This window comes from Limanda limanda, chromosome 7 (assembly GCF_963576545.1).
Source record: "Limanda limanda chromosome 7, fLimLim1.1, whole genome shotgun sequence".
In the NCBI taxonomy this organism is placed as follows: Eukaryota; Metazoa; Chordata; class Actinopteri; order Pleuronectiformes; family Pleuronectidae; genus Limanda; species Limanda limanda.
The window spans coordinates 4,197,867-4,217,230 of NC_083642.1; the positions used below are offsets into that span (position 1 = coordinate 4,197,867).

The 19,364-nt window shown below is 45.1% G+C and overlaps 1 protein-coding gene across 1 annotated transcript; it reads right to left on the bottom strand.

The window, feature by feature from the left end:
• Positions 1–5,703: 5,703 nt before the first annotated feature.
• Positions 5,704–19,181, bottom strand: si:ch211-197l9.2 (uncharacterized). The gene is made up of 10 exons (XM_061074103.1): positions 18,542–19,181; positions 15,958–16,182; positions 14,263–14,421; positions 11,154–11,219; positions 10,714–11,055; positions 9,853–10,575; positions 8,340–8,441; positions 7,599–7,648; positions 6,337–7,516; positions 5,704–5,871 (listed from the first exon to the last, which is right to left on the bottom strand). Exons 1-10 carry the CDS (start codon positions 19,151–19,153, stop codon positions 5,716–5,718), a joined length of 3,615 nt encoding a protein of 1,204 aa, XP_060930086.1. The 5' UTR covers positions 19,154–19,181; the 3' UTR covers positions 5,704–5,715.
• Between the last annotated feature and the right edge of the window lie 183 nt (positions 19,182–19,364).

Genomic DNA, 19,364 nt, shown 5'->3' on the forward strand with positions numbered 1-19,364 from the left:
CCACACATCTCCTCCTGTCCTCTCTTCTCCTCTCCTCTCCTCACCTCCTCTCCTCTCCTCTCCTCTCCTCTCCTCTCCTCTCCTCTCCTCTCCTCTCCTCTCCTCTCCTCTCCTCTCCTCTCCTCTCCTCTCCTCTCCTCTCCTCTCCTCCTCTCCTCACCTCTCCTCCTCTCCTCACCTCTCCTCCTCTCCTCCCCTCTCCTCACAGATTATAGATCTCCGACACCAGGAGGATAATTAACCTGATTTACTGATGGACTCTCCTTCTCATCACCTCAAGAAACGGACACAGAAACATCCGACACATGAAGTCGTTTCCTTCTTTCTGCTCAGTTTCGAGCTTCATGCATCGTATACAGATCTTTTTTTAAATTTATATTGTTGTTGCGTGGTCGTTTCTCCTAAATATGAGAAAAGCCGAACTCGTTTTGGTTCAATTAAGTATTTATTTAGGAAGCAATGAAAGGTATCAATCAGCAAAACAATGGGCATCCAACACACTACCCCAGAACTCTAGCAGCCCTGGGGAAGTCTCGAGTCGCATTACAATGCATCAAACAGCCGGCGCCTGTCTATTTTATAACAGTAGATCTTGGTTCGTCCTCCTGGAAAGTGTGCAGGCGTAGGCCATCCTCTTGGCATTGGAATAAGGAAGTGACAAGAAGCAAAGTCTCCTTTAGTTGCTTAGGCAATATGTTCATCTCTTGACCAGCCTTGACACAGCTGACATATTGTAGATCAGTGGTGTTGTCCATTGGAGCAAAGAATATTATGTTCCTGCTTCATCAAAACACTGTCCTGACTGGAAACATTCGAAACAACGAAGCCAAACAATGTCACTCCGAACCCGGGACATCTGCTTGAACTCTATGTGATGTTAAATGAATCTAAGGGAATTACAATTTAATATCAAAAGTTAGAAATGAAAGTCACAGATTTCACAGTCTTCAAAACGAGGCTCTTATCAGACCTTTTATCAGGACAGGTATGAGACTAAACAAAAATGATTTAACACTATGAAGGAAAAGGTTATTATTAATCATTTGTGTGAAGGCCATTTATTTGGCTCAAACTGCTCATGCTTTCCCCCCTCCTTTCTTTATTGCAAATAGTTCAGTCAGACCCACACACCAGCTAAAATATTGAATCCTGACAACGTCCAGTCATTTAAAGTTTCAAAAAATAATAATTTGAATAATAATAATAGTAATTAGAAAAGGCATTTATTTGTAAATTGATGGTTTAAACGTACAACTGCATTATTATTATTAATATTGTTGTTAAATGTCATTTCACAAAAAGCTAAACATACGTCCTTGAATGTCAATACGTTAAGGCCGGCGCATGCTTCTGTAACTGCGGCTGTAGCTTTTCAAGCAGCTGTGCAAAAGGACTTGTTTTAATTTATGCTTCTCCAGGGTTTGCGCGTGTTGCGAAGCAATTCACTGCCAGAACATTAGGTGGAGTAACGTTTTTTGTCGAAGACGACCTTAGAGAAGCCTTCTTTATGTGTGGCAGTCGTCGACGGCTGTTTATTTACGTCGCCACTGCGGCTCCTCATAGACCAAATCCTCCAGTCAGTGACGGTTTATACAAGTGGTCATACTGTCAGATCTCTTCTGCTAAACGCTCTTCTATTTGGTCCATATTCATTCTTCTAAATCTTTGGTGGTTTCTGCCGGTCGTGTTGGGCATGAAACCGGAAATGTGACTCCGGAAAGGATGTAGTTGTAGACCAATCACAGCCTTGCGGGCTGCGTGAGGCTTGCGGAGCTTTGCCGTTTAGTTAGAAAAATTGTTAATACATATATATATAAAATATATGAAATGCAAAATATTGCAAATCAAACAGTGAGTTAAAAGAAAACTCAACAATACTTTGCTTGTGGATCATTAATTATTCTTGATTTCATTGATTCACCTTTACAGATTACAGATTGCATAAACACTAAAATCAAAAGTATTTCACAATTATCAAAACCTTACACTCAAGGAGCAAACATGGGCCCAGATCTGCACCACTATAAGCACAATGTCAGCTTCACACTTTTTGCAAAACAATACACACAGTGATTTGCAAAACACTAAACACACTTGTACACATTAGACACAGAAGTATATGAAGATGTCACTTCCTTGCAATTCCTAAGCACTGACTGTCAAATGACCCCCCCTATGAGCCAATTGGTTAAACACAGCCATCAGGTGTGCAAACACATGATTGCTTAATTGAAGACCCACCAATCAGGTTGAAGCATTATCGAAAAAAGCAGCAGCTGAGTTCACCTGCCTTCAACCAAAATGGAGCTTGTGCTGAAAAAAGAAGAAGAGTGAAGGTGAGAGGGGGAATCCACGGAGGAGGAGAAGGCTGCACTTTCTCTGTGTACTTCACTTACAGGACTCTAATCACTGAGAACTGGAATTGCAAAAAGTGTTTGAGGTTAGCGACAGCAGTGTGTAACTGGCTCAAACGGAATTAAATCATATGAAGCGTGTGTGTTTCATATGGCAACAAAATATGGTTTTGATAAATTAGTGTATAGTTTTTACAAGAGTGTTTCATTTTGCAAAGGATCTGAGGTGTTCTGCTAATTGTGTGTAGTGTTTTGAAACACCGGGCCCTGTTTTGAAAATCGTGCTTAAGCAATCGAGAAAAACTGTAATTAATATCTGTCTTGTATATAATACACGTGCAGTGGTCGTATTGAACTATATTTTGTGTTTGTGAACAAAGCAACTTAACTTAAATGAATCCCTTTATGTAAAATACTTGTGTCCTCTTCTCCAACAATGTTCATCCCTTTTAGAATGAATTCACAATACTGAGGAGTGACAGTAGACGGTCGGCCTGCTCACACAATATTAATTACACGACCCCAACAACAATCAGTCCGAGAGATCAACAAACAAGAAAAAAACACTTTCAGTGATAAACAACAAACAAACAGTTCAAATCATTCTATTTCTCAGACTTTGAGCAGAGTGAACCCTCTTACAAATTCAAAATCCCAGCGGTTTCACTTCAGCTGAGCTCAGCTTTTCCTCCACCAGTGAACCATCTTCCCAAACAAATGTATAGAAGAAGAAGTAAAGTGAGGATCTTTGATGGTGCTGGACTCACCTCATGGTGACTGGAGAGAGTCTGAGATCAGCTGTTTGTTCGGAGACAGAACTGATGATGTGTGGCACACTTCTCTCCACAGGGAGGCGCCATGATGACTTATACTCGTGTCTGTCTGCCTCGTGGATCCTGAAGTTTAGCTGTTTCCACACAGTGTCACTATAACACTGCAGGATGCTCTGGAATGCAGTGGTTTTCATTAGATTTCCAGGAAATGTGGGTCCCACCAGTAGAGCATGCACCCTTTATATCAGTCTATGGTCCCACTTCGGTAGCTTCAGACCTTGTGTGACCATTCATTGTTGAAGGTGACAGCTCAAAGGATAAAAGAAAGAAAAAAAGTAAGGCCAATAACTCTACGCAGTAGAGAAACACAAAGAGGAAATATTGTCTGAATAAATCAACAATTGAGGATATATCAGATTCAGATTATCAATCCGAAACAACAAAACAGTAGATGACCACTGACAGTGTTGGGTCATGGCGGACGTCCGGTCTGGGAGTCTTATGTACAAGGGGTTGGGGGGGGGAGGGGTACATATCTATGTTCAGGGGCTAATTGACTCGTGGTCAGTCTCTACCTTGACTCAGAAATGGTAGAACATTGATGGATAGATTTCCATTTAAATATAAATAATTAAATGGTTAATCTAAGTTATTGAAAACTCCTTGAGTCACTGAACGTCTCCTGTGTCCCAACAGGTCAAAGTTATCACAAATGTTAAAAACTACAGCCATGTGTCTTGTTTAAGGCCTGGAAACATGTTAGCATTTCATGTAGCTTAAAGTTTTTGTTAGAAAATATTCTTGACTGCACAGTTCTGTAAAGAGGTGAAGGTCATTTGGAGGATGAAGTTAAAGTTTCCCAGGGTATCAGTCTCCTCTCCATCTGAGAAGGAGTTGCACTCTGGTTGCACGGTTTGATGTCCAGTTGTTTTGCTCCTGGCACCTCCTTCCCCTCCTGAACCAGTCGCATCACCTCAGCAAAGGAGAGCTGGCTCACCTCCGACTCTGCGAACGTTTGAACGATCTGGTTGTTACTGAGATCAGAGTCTGAATCTGAAGGCTTCTCCTGCTCCGTCTGTGTCACAGGAGGAGAAGCAGAGCTCCACTGTTTGTAGCTCGTTCGGTCGATGGGCTCAACAAACCTGGAGACAACCGAGAGGAAGAGTTGGTGAGGTAAACACGTAGCAGATCCACAAACAGTAGAAAGAGAAAACATGAAAACATCCTACCAAAGATGAAACAGCTTTTATATATATTCTGCTTTTTAATCTCTTTGACTATATGTGTAATACATGGAATACAAGTGTACAATATATTAATATATAATGTACAATCATATATATGTAAATTATAGTATAATTAATGAGTAATATAACCTGTACAATATAATATAATATAAAAAAATAATATAAATAAAACAGATGTATGATATAATACACATATCTTCTGTGCGTCTTTTTTTTTTTTTTTTTTTTTACATTACAAGAGTGGGGATTGAACCGGCAACCTTCTTGTTGGAGACAACCCACTCTACCCACCAGGTCGCACCATCTGTCCAGAAATTTTCTTGAAGCCGAGTTTTTTACTGTACTGGTCTATTGTGTGTGTGAGAACCCGGCTTCTCTCTGATTGTGGGAAACCAGCTCACAGTGAATGGACCAGAGGCAGTATCTCACATTGTTGCATGTGTGTGAGTGTGTGTGTCACATGTAACAGTAGAACCGACACATGTTGTGAGCAGAAACGTGACTCCGTGCGATTGTGTGACCAGACCCGCTCTGTCCTTGACCACAGGCCCCGTCTGCCGCCGGTCAGCTGATCTGCTCCTCGAGAATCTGAGCCTCCATCTCCCACAGAGACATTAAACCTGATGTCCAGGTGTAAACAAAGAGGAGCAGTGAAATGTGCTGGTGTCACACAGAGACGGTGAGAGTTTAAGTGTCACATGATAAGAGAGGGAGAGAGTGAGGGAGGAGGATCATGCTTCTCACAGGCCAGGAGATCTCATCTTATTAACTACTTTGCGGTTACTTTTTCTTTTTTTAACCCTGTGACCTAACGCCTGGTTCTGAAGCAGCTTATTAGTGCTGAGTCGACACGTTTCCACAGCTTAAATAAAACCAGAGTCAGGTTTGACTGTAACGACGGGAACATGAAGGGAGATCAAACAAAACCAGAGAGTTAGAGCTTAGATGTTTATTCAGTACAACATAATGTTTATCTCTACAACATAAAGATAATATAAAATTAATTCAGCATATAAGTGCAAAAAGTCAACGTGAAATCTGAATCATAAAGGAATATGTAATATTTGTATGATTGTCTTGAGTTGACATAATGATTGATCTGTAAAAAGGAGAGAAGAGTTTTCAATTGCACCAAAAGAAACAAGTATAACTTTACATTAAACTCACGGTTCTCCTACATACAGTCGACACCAGCTCTCCCAGTTCAAGCCTCCTGCAGTGAAGCAGGTTTACATTTAAATATTATATGTTGAATTCCAGCTCTCAGCTGTCAGTGTCAGTGGAGCCGCTGCTGAGCCTCCTCGCCTCCTCGCCTCCTCGCCTCCTCGCCTCCTCGCCTCCTCACTCACAGTTGGAGCCTGCGGCCGCGCTCACTGGCGGCGAGAGTCTGTGTCGGTGCAGCTTGCTCTGGTTGGACGTTTGTCTCTGGGAGCAGCGAGACGGACGAGAGAAGCAGAAGGTCAGCGTGCTGCCGGAGCTGCAGTCGTAGTTTCCGTCCTGTTCGGAGACAAAGAGGAAGCAGATTGAATATCAGATCATGACGGATCTGTAACGACACTTTGTCAATTAATCAATTTGGATCGAGTCGCAAATAGTTTGAGAATCGATTAATCATTTCAAAACTTGTTTTTAAAGAGTCACTTCTAGCTCTTGAAATTAGTTGTTTTTTGCTGTTGTTTGTGTGTGGAGAGTTTTGTAACTATGTATCAATCTCTGTGTGTGTGTAATTAGATTTATTAATGTGTAAGAGAATCCGTAGATACAGATAAACAATCACACAATTTACAAATTACGCACAGATTTTCAGTTACACAACTCTCCACACACAAATGATATTTTGCTACAATATTGGCCCCACACACTTTGCTCCTCTGATGAACAACGAGAAAAAATAAACTGATGATTGAACATGAATCTGACTCCTCATGTAGTGAGACATGTTTTTCCTTTGGATCCCCTCACCTCTGCGCTGCCGCTGCGCCTCACGCTGGGGTTCAAGCCGCCGCCTCTCTCCTCCCTCGGGACCTTCCCAGCCTCCTCTCGCTGCTTCATGAACCTCTGGTTGACGATCCTGGTCACGCTGTCGGCCCGGTGCAGCGAGGCGGCCTGAGGCCTCGTCGAGGGAACGCGTTCCAGGTTCTTCAGCCCGTTCCTCGTCTTCGGTCCCGGCACCGTCACTGGTTTCTCCGCCCGGCCGCTCACCCTGCGCAGGAACTCTGTGACCAGGCCGTAGCGGTTGGCGCCTGCAGGTTTGCTGGGAGGCTTGGCGCTGCTCAGGGCGCTGTGGCTCGGTCCTGTGCTCTGTCTCTGACTGCTTGGTCTGGTCCAGTTGAGGCCAGAGGCGCTTTGATGGTTCTGGTTCCACAGAGCTCGGTCTCTCGAGGTGGAAACAGAGGAGGTGGAGGAGGAAGAGCTCAGAGTGGGGGTGGAAGAAGACGAGTGTCTCCGGTAGAGTTTAGGTGAAGAGGTGGAGGTTCTGTTCCTCTCCACTCGACCTGGTACTGCGTCCAGCGAGGTGGAGATGTAATGAGAGCGGACCGAGACCAAGGAGGGGCTCAGGACTCGAGAGGGGCTGCTCCTCACAGCGACCGGCCCCTGGGCGCCATCGGTCTGCAGACCAACACTCACCATCTTTGGCTTGGTGTAGGTCTGAGTGCCCGAGCAGGCCATGTCCACCCAGCGGCCTGCTGCTCTCCCTCTCTTCTCCTGGGGACCGCTGTGAGCTGCCTGCCTCCAGCTGGCCGTCATCTCCTTCACGTCGTCGCTCAAGTTGGCAGATGAGCCCAGACAGAGCGCAGAGAAGGAGGTCGGCGGCGTGCACCAGGGAGAGGAAGTGTTGTCCGACTCTCTGTCCGCGACGGGGCTTTGCTTCAGCTGAGCCAGCTGGACTCTGCGAGCAGACGGGGGGCTGTAGTAGATGCGGAACGTCGACTTCTCCGGGGCAGTGTGGCTCCTCTCCATGGACATCTGCTCAAAATCAAGATCAGGGAAGCTAAGCGGCATGATTGGATGGTCCCACGTCTTAACGGGGTCCTCTCGGTCCAGCTGGGCGACCTCCTGGCTCAGATAGCACCAGTTCTTGCTCTTGGGGTCGCGTGGAGAAAACTGCCGCCTCAGTCTTTTCTCTTTAGAGCTGCAGATCCTGTGAAAACAGCAGGAGACACATGAGCCTCGACTTCAATGTCCTCAAAAACAAGATGGACCAGATAGAGAGAAACACTGACCTGTCGGCTTCACCGGGACGTTCCTCATCAAAGATCCCACTGACGGCTCTCTGAGCCAAGAGAGGAGACACAAGGAGAAGACAACTTGTAAATCGTGTTATTTCTCACGGGTTTTAGCCTCATTAGTTGTGTTACTTTGATCCAGACTCGCTCAATATAGATTGGATGGATTGCCATGAAATTCAGTACAGACACTAACGTTCCCTTCACCATGAATACTAACTTTCATGATCTTTAACATTTTCTTTAAGAGGAGGAGATGACGAGGGCAAACTGAAAGTTCCTCTGACAGATAGAAGGATTAAAATCTAGTCAGAGGAGTAAGAAGAGAAAACAACCTTTTAAAGAAATAAATCTGCAGATCTTGAGTCACGCTGTGCATCAACTCAAATGTCAGATTACATTTCTTATCTCGTGCACATCAACAGGGTCTCTCTGTGTGTCTGTGTTAGACCGAGCAGGTGGACCCAGTGACTCTGGTCTGTCTGGACGCTGCAGAGAATCTGTTTCTGGTTTTCACGCAGCAGATTTGAACATGACTGTCCTGTTTGGCCGGAGCTCCTACGAGAGATTAGCCTAAATACTCTGGCACGAGTCTCCTCATGATGCCTGTTGGACCGAGTGTGAGGAGGACACGCGGCCAAGGAGACGGATCATCAGCAGGACTTCCCGCTGTATCACACAGCCCATCACATTGCGGGGGGGGGGGGGGATGGCCTGAAGGGTAAACACCATCCTTACCTCGGCCTTGGCCTCGCTGTCGAATTCAATCCGCTCATCCTGCAGCTCGGCACTGAGCTCCTGCAACAGCCCTCGCAGCACAGACACGGTTCTTTCTTTACCCTGAACACAGAAAACACATCCCAGATATATTTAGATATCCCAAAGATGAACCTTATCGCTAACAAAACATGACATCGGCTGATTTAATCAGTTTGGAGTTTGTTGTCTGTTGTAATGAGCTCACTGATTTACCAGCGCCAAGGAAGTGATGTTTGGTCTGTTTATCTGTTTGTTAGTAAGGATAACTCAAAAAGTACAGGGCGGATTTCCATAAAACTTGGGGAAGCAATCAAGTTTGGTTCAGGAAATAACTCGTTACATTTTGGTGCGGATCTGGATCAGTGGGCTGATACAGGAATGGTTTTTCACTTCTTTTAACTTTGAGAGATAGGGTGTTTTTCATCATTTGCATTGATTTCTCAGAGAACAATTTGTGAATCTGGATGAAATCTAAATGTTGGCATGTTAAGGGGACTGATATCTATGAGTGGAATCTGGTGCAGCTTAACTGAAGTTAAGGGGACTGAAGGTATTGGCTGAGTGACATTCTGATTAGTTGGTTGTTGGTTGGTTGGATAATTGGTTGTTTGGTTGTTTGGTTGTTTGATTGTTTGGTTTGTAAGTTGATTGGTTGTATAGTATATTTTAGGTAAAAGGTAATAGATCTTTCGAACATGGTTATAAAACATGATGACATCTTAAAAGCTTAAGCGTCTCCACTCTTATGCTTAGACTCTTTGAACACTATTCCAGGTGTTATTCGTTAGCTCTTTCCCCCTTAGAATACTTTTGACCTGTACAATGAAGGACCCTGTTGTGTGACGTCATGTTATCTCTAGTTTTGGGGTCCCACCTCCCCATGGGGTCCCACCTCCACAAATAAAACTCGTTGTCTTTCAAGAGGCAAGTCAGACTTTCACTATTGGCTTGTGATGTCTCCGGGTATACCATGGTATCACTCCTGACCTGTGAAACTTCTGTGTAATAAATTCTGTTATACTGCAAGTTCTGGGTCTGCGTCTCCTCTCTTCAAACACCGACTTCAACAACACTGCTGCTTGAAAGACACGACAGTTGGTTTGAGTGTTAGTCAGCAGGATTAGGCCAAAAGTACTGAATGGATTTACACAACGTTTGATGCAAAGATGACACATTTTGAGGCGGATCTTGACAAAGCAGCAGATTTCTCCTCCATTCTATGAGTTTGTGCAATCTGGTGCAGATTTGGATTTGATTGTTGTTTCATAAGGGGACAGTTAGGTCTTTGTGTGGGTGTGAGCTCTAAAACAGATCAATCTACTGATCCATTCTACTGGGAAAAGTTTTGGTCAGGCTGTTACCAAAAAGACAATAAGTCAATTGTTCCAGCTCCTCAATTTTGTATATATAACAATAAACTGAATCTCTGGGTTTATAAAGGGGCTGTGGGAACTTGGCGGTGGAAAGCATCATATTGAGAGTCATTATATACCTCTTTTCCCTCCAGGTTGGGTCCTTTAACCTGACACCACTGATGGAGGATCCACAGAATCTGTAGTGAGAGCTGCATTTTGGGGTCCCTGCAGCTGTGGAGGAGGTCCCACTGAGCCGAGCATCCTCGTCTTGTTGCTCTCTCCTTGACCTTTGAGGTGCGGAGGTCTTCAACATGTTCCTGTTTACTTGGTGACTCTCTCATGTCATGACCGACCTCGTCAGGATCTGCACCGTCTCCGGAGAGAGAGGAGATAGTGTAGGAATCCCAAACATGTCCGTCCTTGCAAACAGAGTTTCTGCCGGAATCCTCTCCTGTTAAAAGCGTCTCCATTCTCCCGGTGAAAGACAACAGCATGTCCCTCAGAAGCTCCAGGGCCTCATTCAAAGGTCCCGGGAGGAAGATCTTCTGGGCTTTACCGTTGGAGTCCACGTCTGTCAGAGATGAACAACGCCCGTTTTTGGGGGGTGCTGTCAGGAGCTGTATGGCTGAACTCAGAACGCAGGAATGATCTCTGAGAGCGAGAAGAGCCTCATAGTCTTTCACAGTCATTCCTCTCAGACCTCCGTCAGTTTTACTGTAGTTGTCGCCCTCCTGACCGTCTGAAGGGTCCCACTCTCCACCGACTGGACCCTCTCGAGTCACATGACAAGCAGCGATCATCCCCTCACCAACCTGTGTCTGGTTGCACAGCAGAGACGTTTCCACACCTTGATCTGCTTCCTGCTCGTAAACATTGAATCCCGATTTCAAACTTCTCTCCCTTCCCGCTCTGTCCTGCGATGGCGTACAAGCCCCCCCTTTTTCCTCCAAAACATCCCGATTCTGTTCTTCTTCCTCTTCCCCTCCTCCTCCTCCTACTCCTCCTCCTCCATCTCCTCCAGTTTTCTCTCTCAAGTCGCTCATTTCCGCTCTCAGCCCACGATTCTCCACTTCCAGTTCCACGATGCGCCGGCTCAGCAGTGTGGCCTCCTCCTCCACCAGCTTCAGGTGAACTTTGACCTCTGCCTCCCTGGCGTGGGCGGAGTTGTGTTTGCCCTCAGGTGATTGGGCGACGCTCACATCGCCGAAGGCCGAGTGGTACTTGACCAGCTCCTCGCGCATGCCCTCGCTCTCTGACACCAGTTTGGTGAGCTTCTTGCACATGAGAGCTAATTCCTCTTTGGCAAAGTGGAGTTGGCACTTGAGATCAGCGCTGTCATCCTTTAGGAATCAAACAGTGATCACATCCCAGTCAGTCAAAAACAATAAATGCAACACGTGATATTTTAAATCAAAGAAGATTAACGAACAAATCAAACCTCAATCGCTTGAGAGATCCTCCTCTCAGCTTTAGTGGATCTGATGCTTTTCTTCTTCACAGAGTTCTGATGGATAAAAACAGGACAGAGAGTTTTATTCAAGGTTCAGCACGAACGTTATTTTGGCCCAAAACTTTCACAGTAACAGTTTATCAGGTTCATCAGTGGCTCAGGAGGTAGAGCGGGTCATCGGTAGTTTGATCCCCTGTTTGCATGCCGAGGAGGGCGAGACACTGAACCCCACATGTCCCCTGACGGCTGCGCTGCCGGTGTGTGAATGATGTATGATGGAAACGAGCTGAACACAGAAGAACCGAATGAACGTGTGTGTGAAAGAGTAAATGTGACTTGTGCTGTGGAGTCAATAAGATTGGAAAAGCTCTATATACATTTTAACTTTCATATTTTAAATTTGACACTGCTAATATTGTTTTTATATATTTCTATAAGTTATCAATAACGTGAGGGGAATTGAGCCACTGATCCAATCAGAGCAGGCAGGTAGAAGAGGTTAGATATAATGATGTAGTGCACAGTTCACATCAGGGAATAGGTAAGTACTCTTACTTTTAATAATGAAACAATATGGAAAGTATATTTCACAGCAAATACTTCATTTTACTCAAGTAGAAAGTGAATGTGATTACATTTTTGTCTATTTATTTGTACTTTGACGTTAAAGGGTTTGAATCCTCTCCTCCGATGCCTCCGGTGCACCAGTGTCCTCGGTGTGTTTGCATCCAAACACACCAGGGTTTCCATACACGACTGAGTTTATTTGTAAGTCTGAGTATGAGAAGAATGTCAGCCTCTGCCTGGCGCCATTGTCCCGCTCTGAGACACCAGACAGGATGTCAGTGTTAATAATAGTCATCTTAAAGTCGGGCTGGAAGCAGCTAACACGAGGGTTACGATCTCTTCAACTCAAGGTCAGCGGGTTTGTCTGTGGATAAAGTGCCAGCTGAGATGTGATGAGCTACACGAGGAGCAGACCGTGTTGTGTTATCACTCGCAGGGTCACGGACAGTCCAGCAGCCGTGTGAGTCTCTGAAACTCTCATCCTCCTACACGTCTACCTCCCCTGTGTTTTCTGCTCCTGGATTAGATAATCTAAGTGGATTTCCCTGCTGGGATCACACGGGCGAGCAGCTGTCTCCCATGAGTGGACCAGATTGAGCTCCTGCCAAAGCACAGAATCCAGGATTAAACCGAATACGTGTCACTTCAGTGCACGGCCGTTACCGCGGGAATGAAAGGTGGACTGAGAATCAGTGCAGTCTGATGAAAGTCAGAGCAGTGACTGTAGTAGGTCAGTATGTCGGAGCACCAGCAGCCGTCTATATGAAGGCCATAAGACACACTGATCCGGATTTAGCCTCGCTTGATAGACGACAGACAAGAGAGAGAGAGAGAGACTATTTCTGTAATCTCTCGCAGCATCTCTCCCTTTTCTCCGTCCTCTCAGCTGAGATCAGCTATGCCTGGAGTTCAGGCCTCGGCATACCAGGCTCCTTCTCCCCCGCCCCGGCACCGGGCAGCTGCAGGCCGAGCCCTGCGCTCAGATCACCGATCGGCACCAGGGTCATGTGTCACCTGACATCAGGGGCGACAACTGGCTGGGATGGGTGCAGCTGTGTGTGGGGGGGAACGGAGAGGAGGATTCCTGACCAGAGGGATGATGGTTTGTGAGGCGTGTGAGTGGTGGAAGCTTGAGTTTCTGGGAAGGTTTTATTCACCATCCCCCTCCAGACATGTTTAAAACTCTACTTAAAGCTGTGTGGTATCAAAACAGTCTCCTACTTTAGGCTTAACTTGAGAGAGGACTTTCAGAATCCTGAACAATACTTTTTGTCTTTCACACATAAAACTCTTAGCCTGCAAAAAAGTTTTTAAAGTGGCGTAGTTTTATTGACTATTAAAAAATGCCAATGAATTACAATGGAGGCCAAATGTTTAAGCTACCAAATGTTTTCATTCCTTCACTATATCTGCTTCAGTTGCTGAGTAATGAAAGTTTTTGTAAACGTTGGTGATTCTCTCAGCTCTTCAGAAACCCTCAGGCTTTTAGGAGGTTGTTTTGAAACCTAAGCTTTTGGTCTTTATGGTCTAACTTAATTCTTTCAAACCATCCGTGAAAAACAAGAAAATCTATGAATATGCAACAATAGACGATTTCTGCAACGTCACTGAAAAGTTAATTCTCAGTCTAGGTTTTCACTTCTCACTCATCTTTGACGCATCCTGGACCAACACATCCCGGACCAACACATCCTGGACCAACAATTGTGATTTTATGAAGTCCTGCACTGACCAGGGGCGGCTGTGGCTCAGGACATTGAGGGTGTCGTCGGTTTGATCCCTGGATTCCTTAAAGGGACTCTTACCTTTGTTGCATTTGAGAATTACAGCACATTGAAATCATCCTGCCTTCCTCCAATGCCCCACCCCCTCGTTCCCATCCGCGGTGTTTTTTTGAAGAAACTTTATTTACAAGCAGACTTACAATCTACTGCCTCCGCGCACGCACGTGAGTTTTTGTTTACCAAAGCAATGGATTCGGTAAGTTATATACATTTACATTCACATGCCTTGAGGACGCGGGCCCGAATGCGCCACAAGAAGCAGACGGAAAACCTGCATGTCCATGCAGCAAACAGACAGGTCTGTCGGCCAATAAGGTCCTTCGGTCCGAAGAATTTTATTGGTTGAAGTTTTCACTAAATATTATGAGAGTGAAATAATTGTTTGTTTTTACTCCTGGTGGGTCTGTCTTGCATTTTAGAGTGTCATTACCTTATTAATACCAATTTAACCTTATCCAAAAAAAGTGTAAAAATGCAACAAAGGTAAGAGTCCCTTTAAACCCTGAATAGACCCCTATATGGCTGCGTGTTGATAGTGTTGCTGTGTGAATGAGGGAATGTGGTTTGTACTGTAAAGAGCTTTAAGTGGTCGATAAAACTTTTTGCCATCTTTCCCAATTTGTTCATGAATGTGAAAACAGCTTTCAACCTTCAACTTTTTCTCCAATGACGCGCCATCGTCCAAGTGAATTAACAACATGAAAAACTAAATGTCCATTGGTTTTAATAATCTTAAAATGTCGTACCTCTCTGGTTTTCTCCACCTCGGCCTGTAAAACCTGCTTGGCCACTTCCAGCTCCTGTGTCCTCTCTCGGAGCGTCTCATTGTCCCAGTCCAACTGGGAATTGTTCTTCTTCACCGCCTCCAGCTCGTTGTACAAGCGCAGGGACACGCTCTTTGCCACCTGTAGGCAAAGCAAAGATTGGGTTACTGCAGCTCCATTCATGGACCAGTTAGGAGAAAATGGTCTCTTGTTCTGTTAGGGGGGGGCAGAGATTGAAATAAGAGGAAAAAGTCAGTAGCTTCCTTTAAATCAAAGCTTTTAAAACGTTTTTTTGACCAGATTTTTCTACCTTATTCCAGTTTTATTATTTTTAAAAGGTGGTCATGTTTAAATGTCTGTCATGTTATATGTGTTTTTATTATCTTATGGCTACGTTTTTATGTGTTTTATATGTGTGAAGCACTTGGTTTTGAGAAGTGCTATATACAAAATCTACTCCCCCCACAGAAGAGCAAGACTCAAAGATTGAAAAAGGCAGGAAACATTTCTCTTTGTGGTTGTTTTTTGTCTCTTTGGTCATTTTACTTCTCTTTATAGTATTTTGTTCTTTTTGATGGATCATTTTTGTCTCTTTGTGCCAAGTAATCAAGTGTGTTTCTTATAGATTTCTATAACACGTTAAAAACAACAGGAGTTGAGCCACGGCAAGGAAAAACTAAATAAGTGGATAAAATGAAATTAAAACAGTGCAAGAGGTCCAAGGAGATAATGAGAGGGACAAAAGTGGAATCATGAGACAGAATCAGGCTGATTAAAAAGCGGGGGGTTTTAAATTGGATTTAAAGTTATCGAAAGCGGGATGTGGGACAACAGGAGATCCAGAGTTCCAGAGCTAAGAGGCAGCGACAGAGAAAAGCTCGTCCCCTTTAGCTCTGAGAGGAGAAAGGGGATTGACAGTAGTTGTTGTGAGGACGACCTACGTGACCTGGGGCAGAATACAGGATCAGGTGGTCAGTGATATATGGGGGGCGCGAGATAATCGAGAGCTTTGCAACAGGCAGTGAGAAAATCTTTTAGTCCTGCTTGTACTCGTGAGCATTATTTTGGGACTGCAGTGTGTGGTTTGCCTCAAGCGGAGAAACTTCACAGGGAAATGCTTGCGACAGGAATTCACCACATGTGTGGATGGGGGGGGGGGGGGTGAAGCTGAGGCTGCTGGGAATCCAACACCACAATACACAGAGTCTGGCTGCCACTGCACAGTCTCCTTTTTACAGGGGGAGCCAGTGAGCTGCCGTGATTCCGATGAAGAGTAATGGGCTTTTATATCTCTTACTCATGGAGAACAGCCACCACATAATTACACCATCGTGCGTTAAAAATATAAACAGGATGCATGATGGACACATTTTGACCTAATGACATATTTGCGGTGTGAGCAAACAGCAGGGAGCTGCAGTTTACAGCTCAGCAAAGACTGGTGAGTCAGGGCTTTCTGTCAAATGATTACAGTCCGTCATTGTGTGTGAGCAAGACGAGCACTGAGATGTGAAAGAGTTCAGTGGGATGAAGAAGGATTCAGGCAACTGGAACGGCAGTGATTCAACGATTTCCCCAAAAGAGCTTTCACTGATGGTGGTGGGTGAGTTTTAACAAGACCACACACACACACACACACACACACACACACACGCACAGAAGGAGTCGGCTCCTGACCCTGATGTCGTGCTCCAGGCTCCGGACCAGCTCCCCGTCCACCTGTCCCGTCTGAGCCACCCGGATGCTGCGGCGCTCGGCCTTGCGGAGGCGGTAGTGCAGGATGCGACACGACTTGTTGGCCTGCTCCAGCTGCAGCCGCAGATCCTGCAGCTGGTAAACCTCCTCCTCCTGGAACATGTCGCGCATCTCCAGCATCTCACAGCGAAGCTCCTCCACCTCATCCTGGGACACAAGTAAAGAAATGCAATGATTAGGAAAAAACATAATTTCGGGTTTGAAAAACTAGAAAGTTTTAATAAAGGTGAAGGCCCACCAGCGAACCTTCAGTGCAGAGCCACTGACCCGACTTGACATTAATAAAAAAACAGCAGGGTTATGTCTATGTTGAGTGTCCATGGTATCAAGTAACATTTGGATCAAAACCAGAAACTTAGCCGAAAGGCGAAATTAACTGGCCCAAAATCTCAGATTTAAACATAAACCCCTTGTGTTGGCAGAAAATCCTTATATTTAGTTAAGCTTCAGCTTTTGCAGATGGACGGAAACCAGACCAGAATTTCTTGATAAATAGCATCATCTAGTTTTAGCATAAAAAAGCTGCTGTCAGCGATGCACTGAACTCCGGACATTCTCCTGAGGGTAGTATGTGAGAATGCAAATGTCCGAGTAACAGCCTGTGTCCACAGTTTCTCCAACCAGCCTCCTGCAGTAGAAACTTCGGAGAATCTCTGGAGGAGTTCGTGTAAGAACAAAACAGCGACTCGGTGTCTTGGGGACGATTCTTATACGTGACACACACCAAATTGAAAAAACAAGACAAGAAGAAAACACGTAGAAGACACTGTCAACAAAAACATGTGATCTCCCCATAAGAATGAATACGTTCCTCCTCTTCCTGCTGCTCCACTCTCCACCTGACCTGTGTTGCTTTGAACGTGTCTTGACAGAGAATCTCCTTCTGTGTTGCTCATGTGTGAAAGGCACATTCTCCCGAATTCATGTTTAGAAACAGCTGAAGTGTATTCTACTTATACGTACTCGTTACCATAATGGGTTCTAACCGAGCTCTCTACAAAATCGAATGGAAATCAGTTCAGCAGCTCTGGTGTAATCCTGTTGACCAACAAACAGGCAAACAAACACTGGTGAAAACATAATCTTCTTGGTGATTAGTGAGCTTTAGAAGCTCAGCTCTTACTGTTTCTAGTCTTCGTATGAAGAGTAAACTGTATACAAAGATGTATGTTATGACAGCTTCCATAAAGGAGCCATAAAGCCAAATCATCTCAATCGCCCCCTGCTGGCTGGCTGCGCCTCCTCCATGTTAGTAGATGGGACTGCCTGATACCTGTGAAAGACATATTTTTTGCACGACAGGTTCTGTGTGCAAAGTTTATGACGCCAAGGCTCTGAATAACGTGAGAGCAAATTATACAATGTATCTCTTAATTTGTAAATGGAGTTTAGGCCCTAATCATATTTATCAAAGTATAGATATTATACTTAAAGGAACCTATGTGGTGCTTTGAAATGATCTAGAAAAAAGAAAAATGGCAAAAAATTGACAAACATACATCATGTATTATACGTCACAGAGATCAGCTGAGATTTGCCTGATTTGATCTCATAAGTAGAAGCTGGAGTCTGAGGCTTCTCTCTGATTGAATTACTCTGCAGGACAGATTCCTGATTTCATCCTGTGTCCCGGGCCGGGTCTCATCACTCATCACTTTTTGGTTTCCGTGAGCAGAATAAAGTCCCAAAAACAGCTTGTCTGTGAAATGAGATCCAGCTCATACACAAGCCCCCAGATTCAAGGTCGGCCTGAATCACAGAGAATGTTCTGTACACAAATAACAAACTGTAATAAAATAAATCTCATGTTCTTAAACCTGGTTATGTTTTGTTTTTTTACCTCTGTGAATTGGTTTGTTTGTTTGTCAGCAGGATTTCGCAAAACAATCCGGAATAGATTTCCCTGAAACTTGGTGGACCGATGAAACATGGGATAAGAGAGGAGCCATTATACAGTATTTAGGCACAGATCTGGATAAAGAGTCAGATCCAGGAACCAATCACCAATTTCCCAGAGATTAATCCATGGAACTTGATGAAAATCAGGCATGTGTAGGGAACAGATAGTGTTGGGCCGACCGTCCAACCAACCTTCCATCGTTTAGGTCGTTTGTCAGCATGATTACACAAAAACTACTAAACACATTTACACAAAACTCTGTGGAACAATAGGACATTTTGCCACAGAGGAGCTGATTTCTCTATTTAGCAGTTTTGATGTGAAAAACGATGAATGACATTGGTTATTGAAGTGAGCACAGACTGTTGACTTTTGATTCTGACATGAGATCTTCCTCTCACTTCTCCTGCAGACACTAATGAAGACTGACAGGAGCCTTTACATAAAATAGGCTCTTGTGTTCAGAGTCTGGAAGGTCTCACAAAGACTTCATAAAGAAGCAAAACCAATATGGATCTAAGTAGGAATTTAGACACATGAAAACAACTTTAAAACAAAAAAACTGTATGAAAGAAACGGAATAAAGAATCATGAAATCGAACCTACTTTCAGATACTCGTTCTCTGATCGTAAATCCTCCACCTCCCTGACCAGGTCCTCGGTGGTCTCCCCCATGATCAGCTCCATGAAGACCCCCGGGGAGTTGAACACAGTGAGCCCCTCTCCGGCAGCGTCGGGCTCCAGGGCGCAGGGAACCCGGGCTGCCTTTACGCACGACTTGCTCGGATTCTCATAAGCTCTCCCGTCGATCCAGCTTAGTTCGTGGTCGCTGCTGGGAGAGTCGTGCTTGATGCCCTCCGAGGGGCAGTCGGAGATCTCTGAGCTGCTGTCGGAGGAGGAGAGTTTCCCGGAGACGCAGCCGGAGTCTTTGCTCAGGTCCTCGGACGCGTTGCTGGCGTCGGAGAGTTTCCTCTGCGCGCCCGGGCTCCTGTGGCTCTCTGCCCCGGCACTGGAGGACACTTTCCCGGCTCGCTTTCCCTGTGAACCAGCTTTCACCTCCTTCCCTGGTTCACAGACACCTGACTGCTTCTCCTTGTTGGAGCAGGAGACAATCTGAGCATCTTTCTTCCTCTTCTGCAACACAACCTGCTGCTGCGTCCTCGGTTGTTTCTGGCTCCGGAGCGCAGCTTTTACGCCTTTCTCTCCGTCTCTGTTCATCCCGACTTCTTTCTTCTCTGTTTTTCAGGTGGAACAAATAAAAAGCTGTTTAATCCAAAGTGACCATGATGTTTGCATGTGTTAAAATTCCCCCTGTGTCCTCTTCTCAGAGCTCAGTGAGTGAGGAGATGCGACTGGCTGCTCCCCATCCTGCAGACTGGGACTGTGCCATTACGCATGAGACGGACAGACAGAGGACACACAGAGACCA

Excerpts from the sequence above, each read along its gene's own strand:
- si:ch211-197l9.2 (XM_061074103.1), bottom strand. The coding sequence starts at position 19,153 with ATGAACAGAGACGGAGAGAAAGGCGTAAAAGCTGCGCTCCGGAGCCAG. Across the intron at positions 8,442-9,852 it reads CCAACCTGGAGGGAAAAGAG|GGTAAAGAAAGAACCGTGTC; the intron begins GTATATAATGAC and ends TTCTGTGTTCAG. Across the intron at positions 5,872-6,336 it reads GGCGCAGCGGCAGCGCAGAG|GACGGAAACTACGACTGCAG; the intron begins GTGAGGGGATCC and ends GTCTCCGAACAG.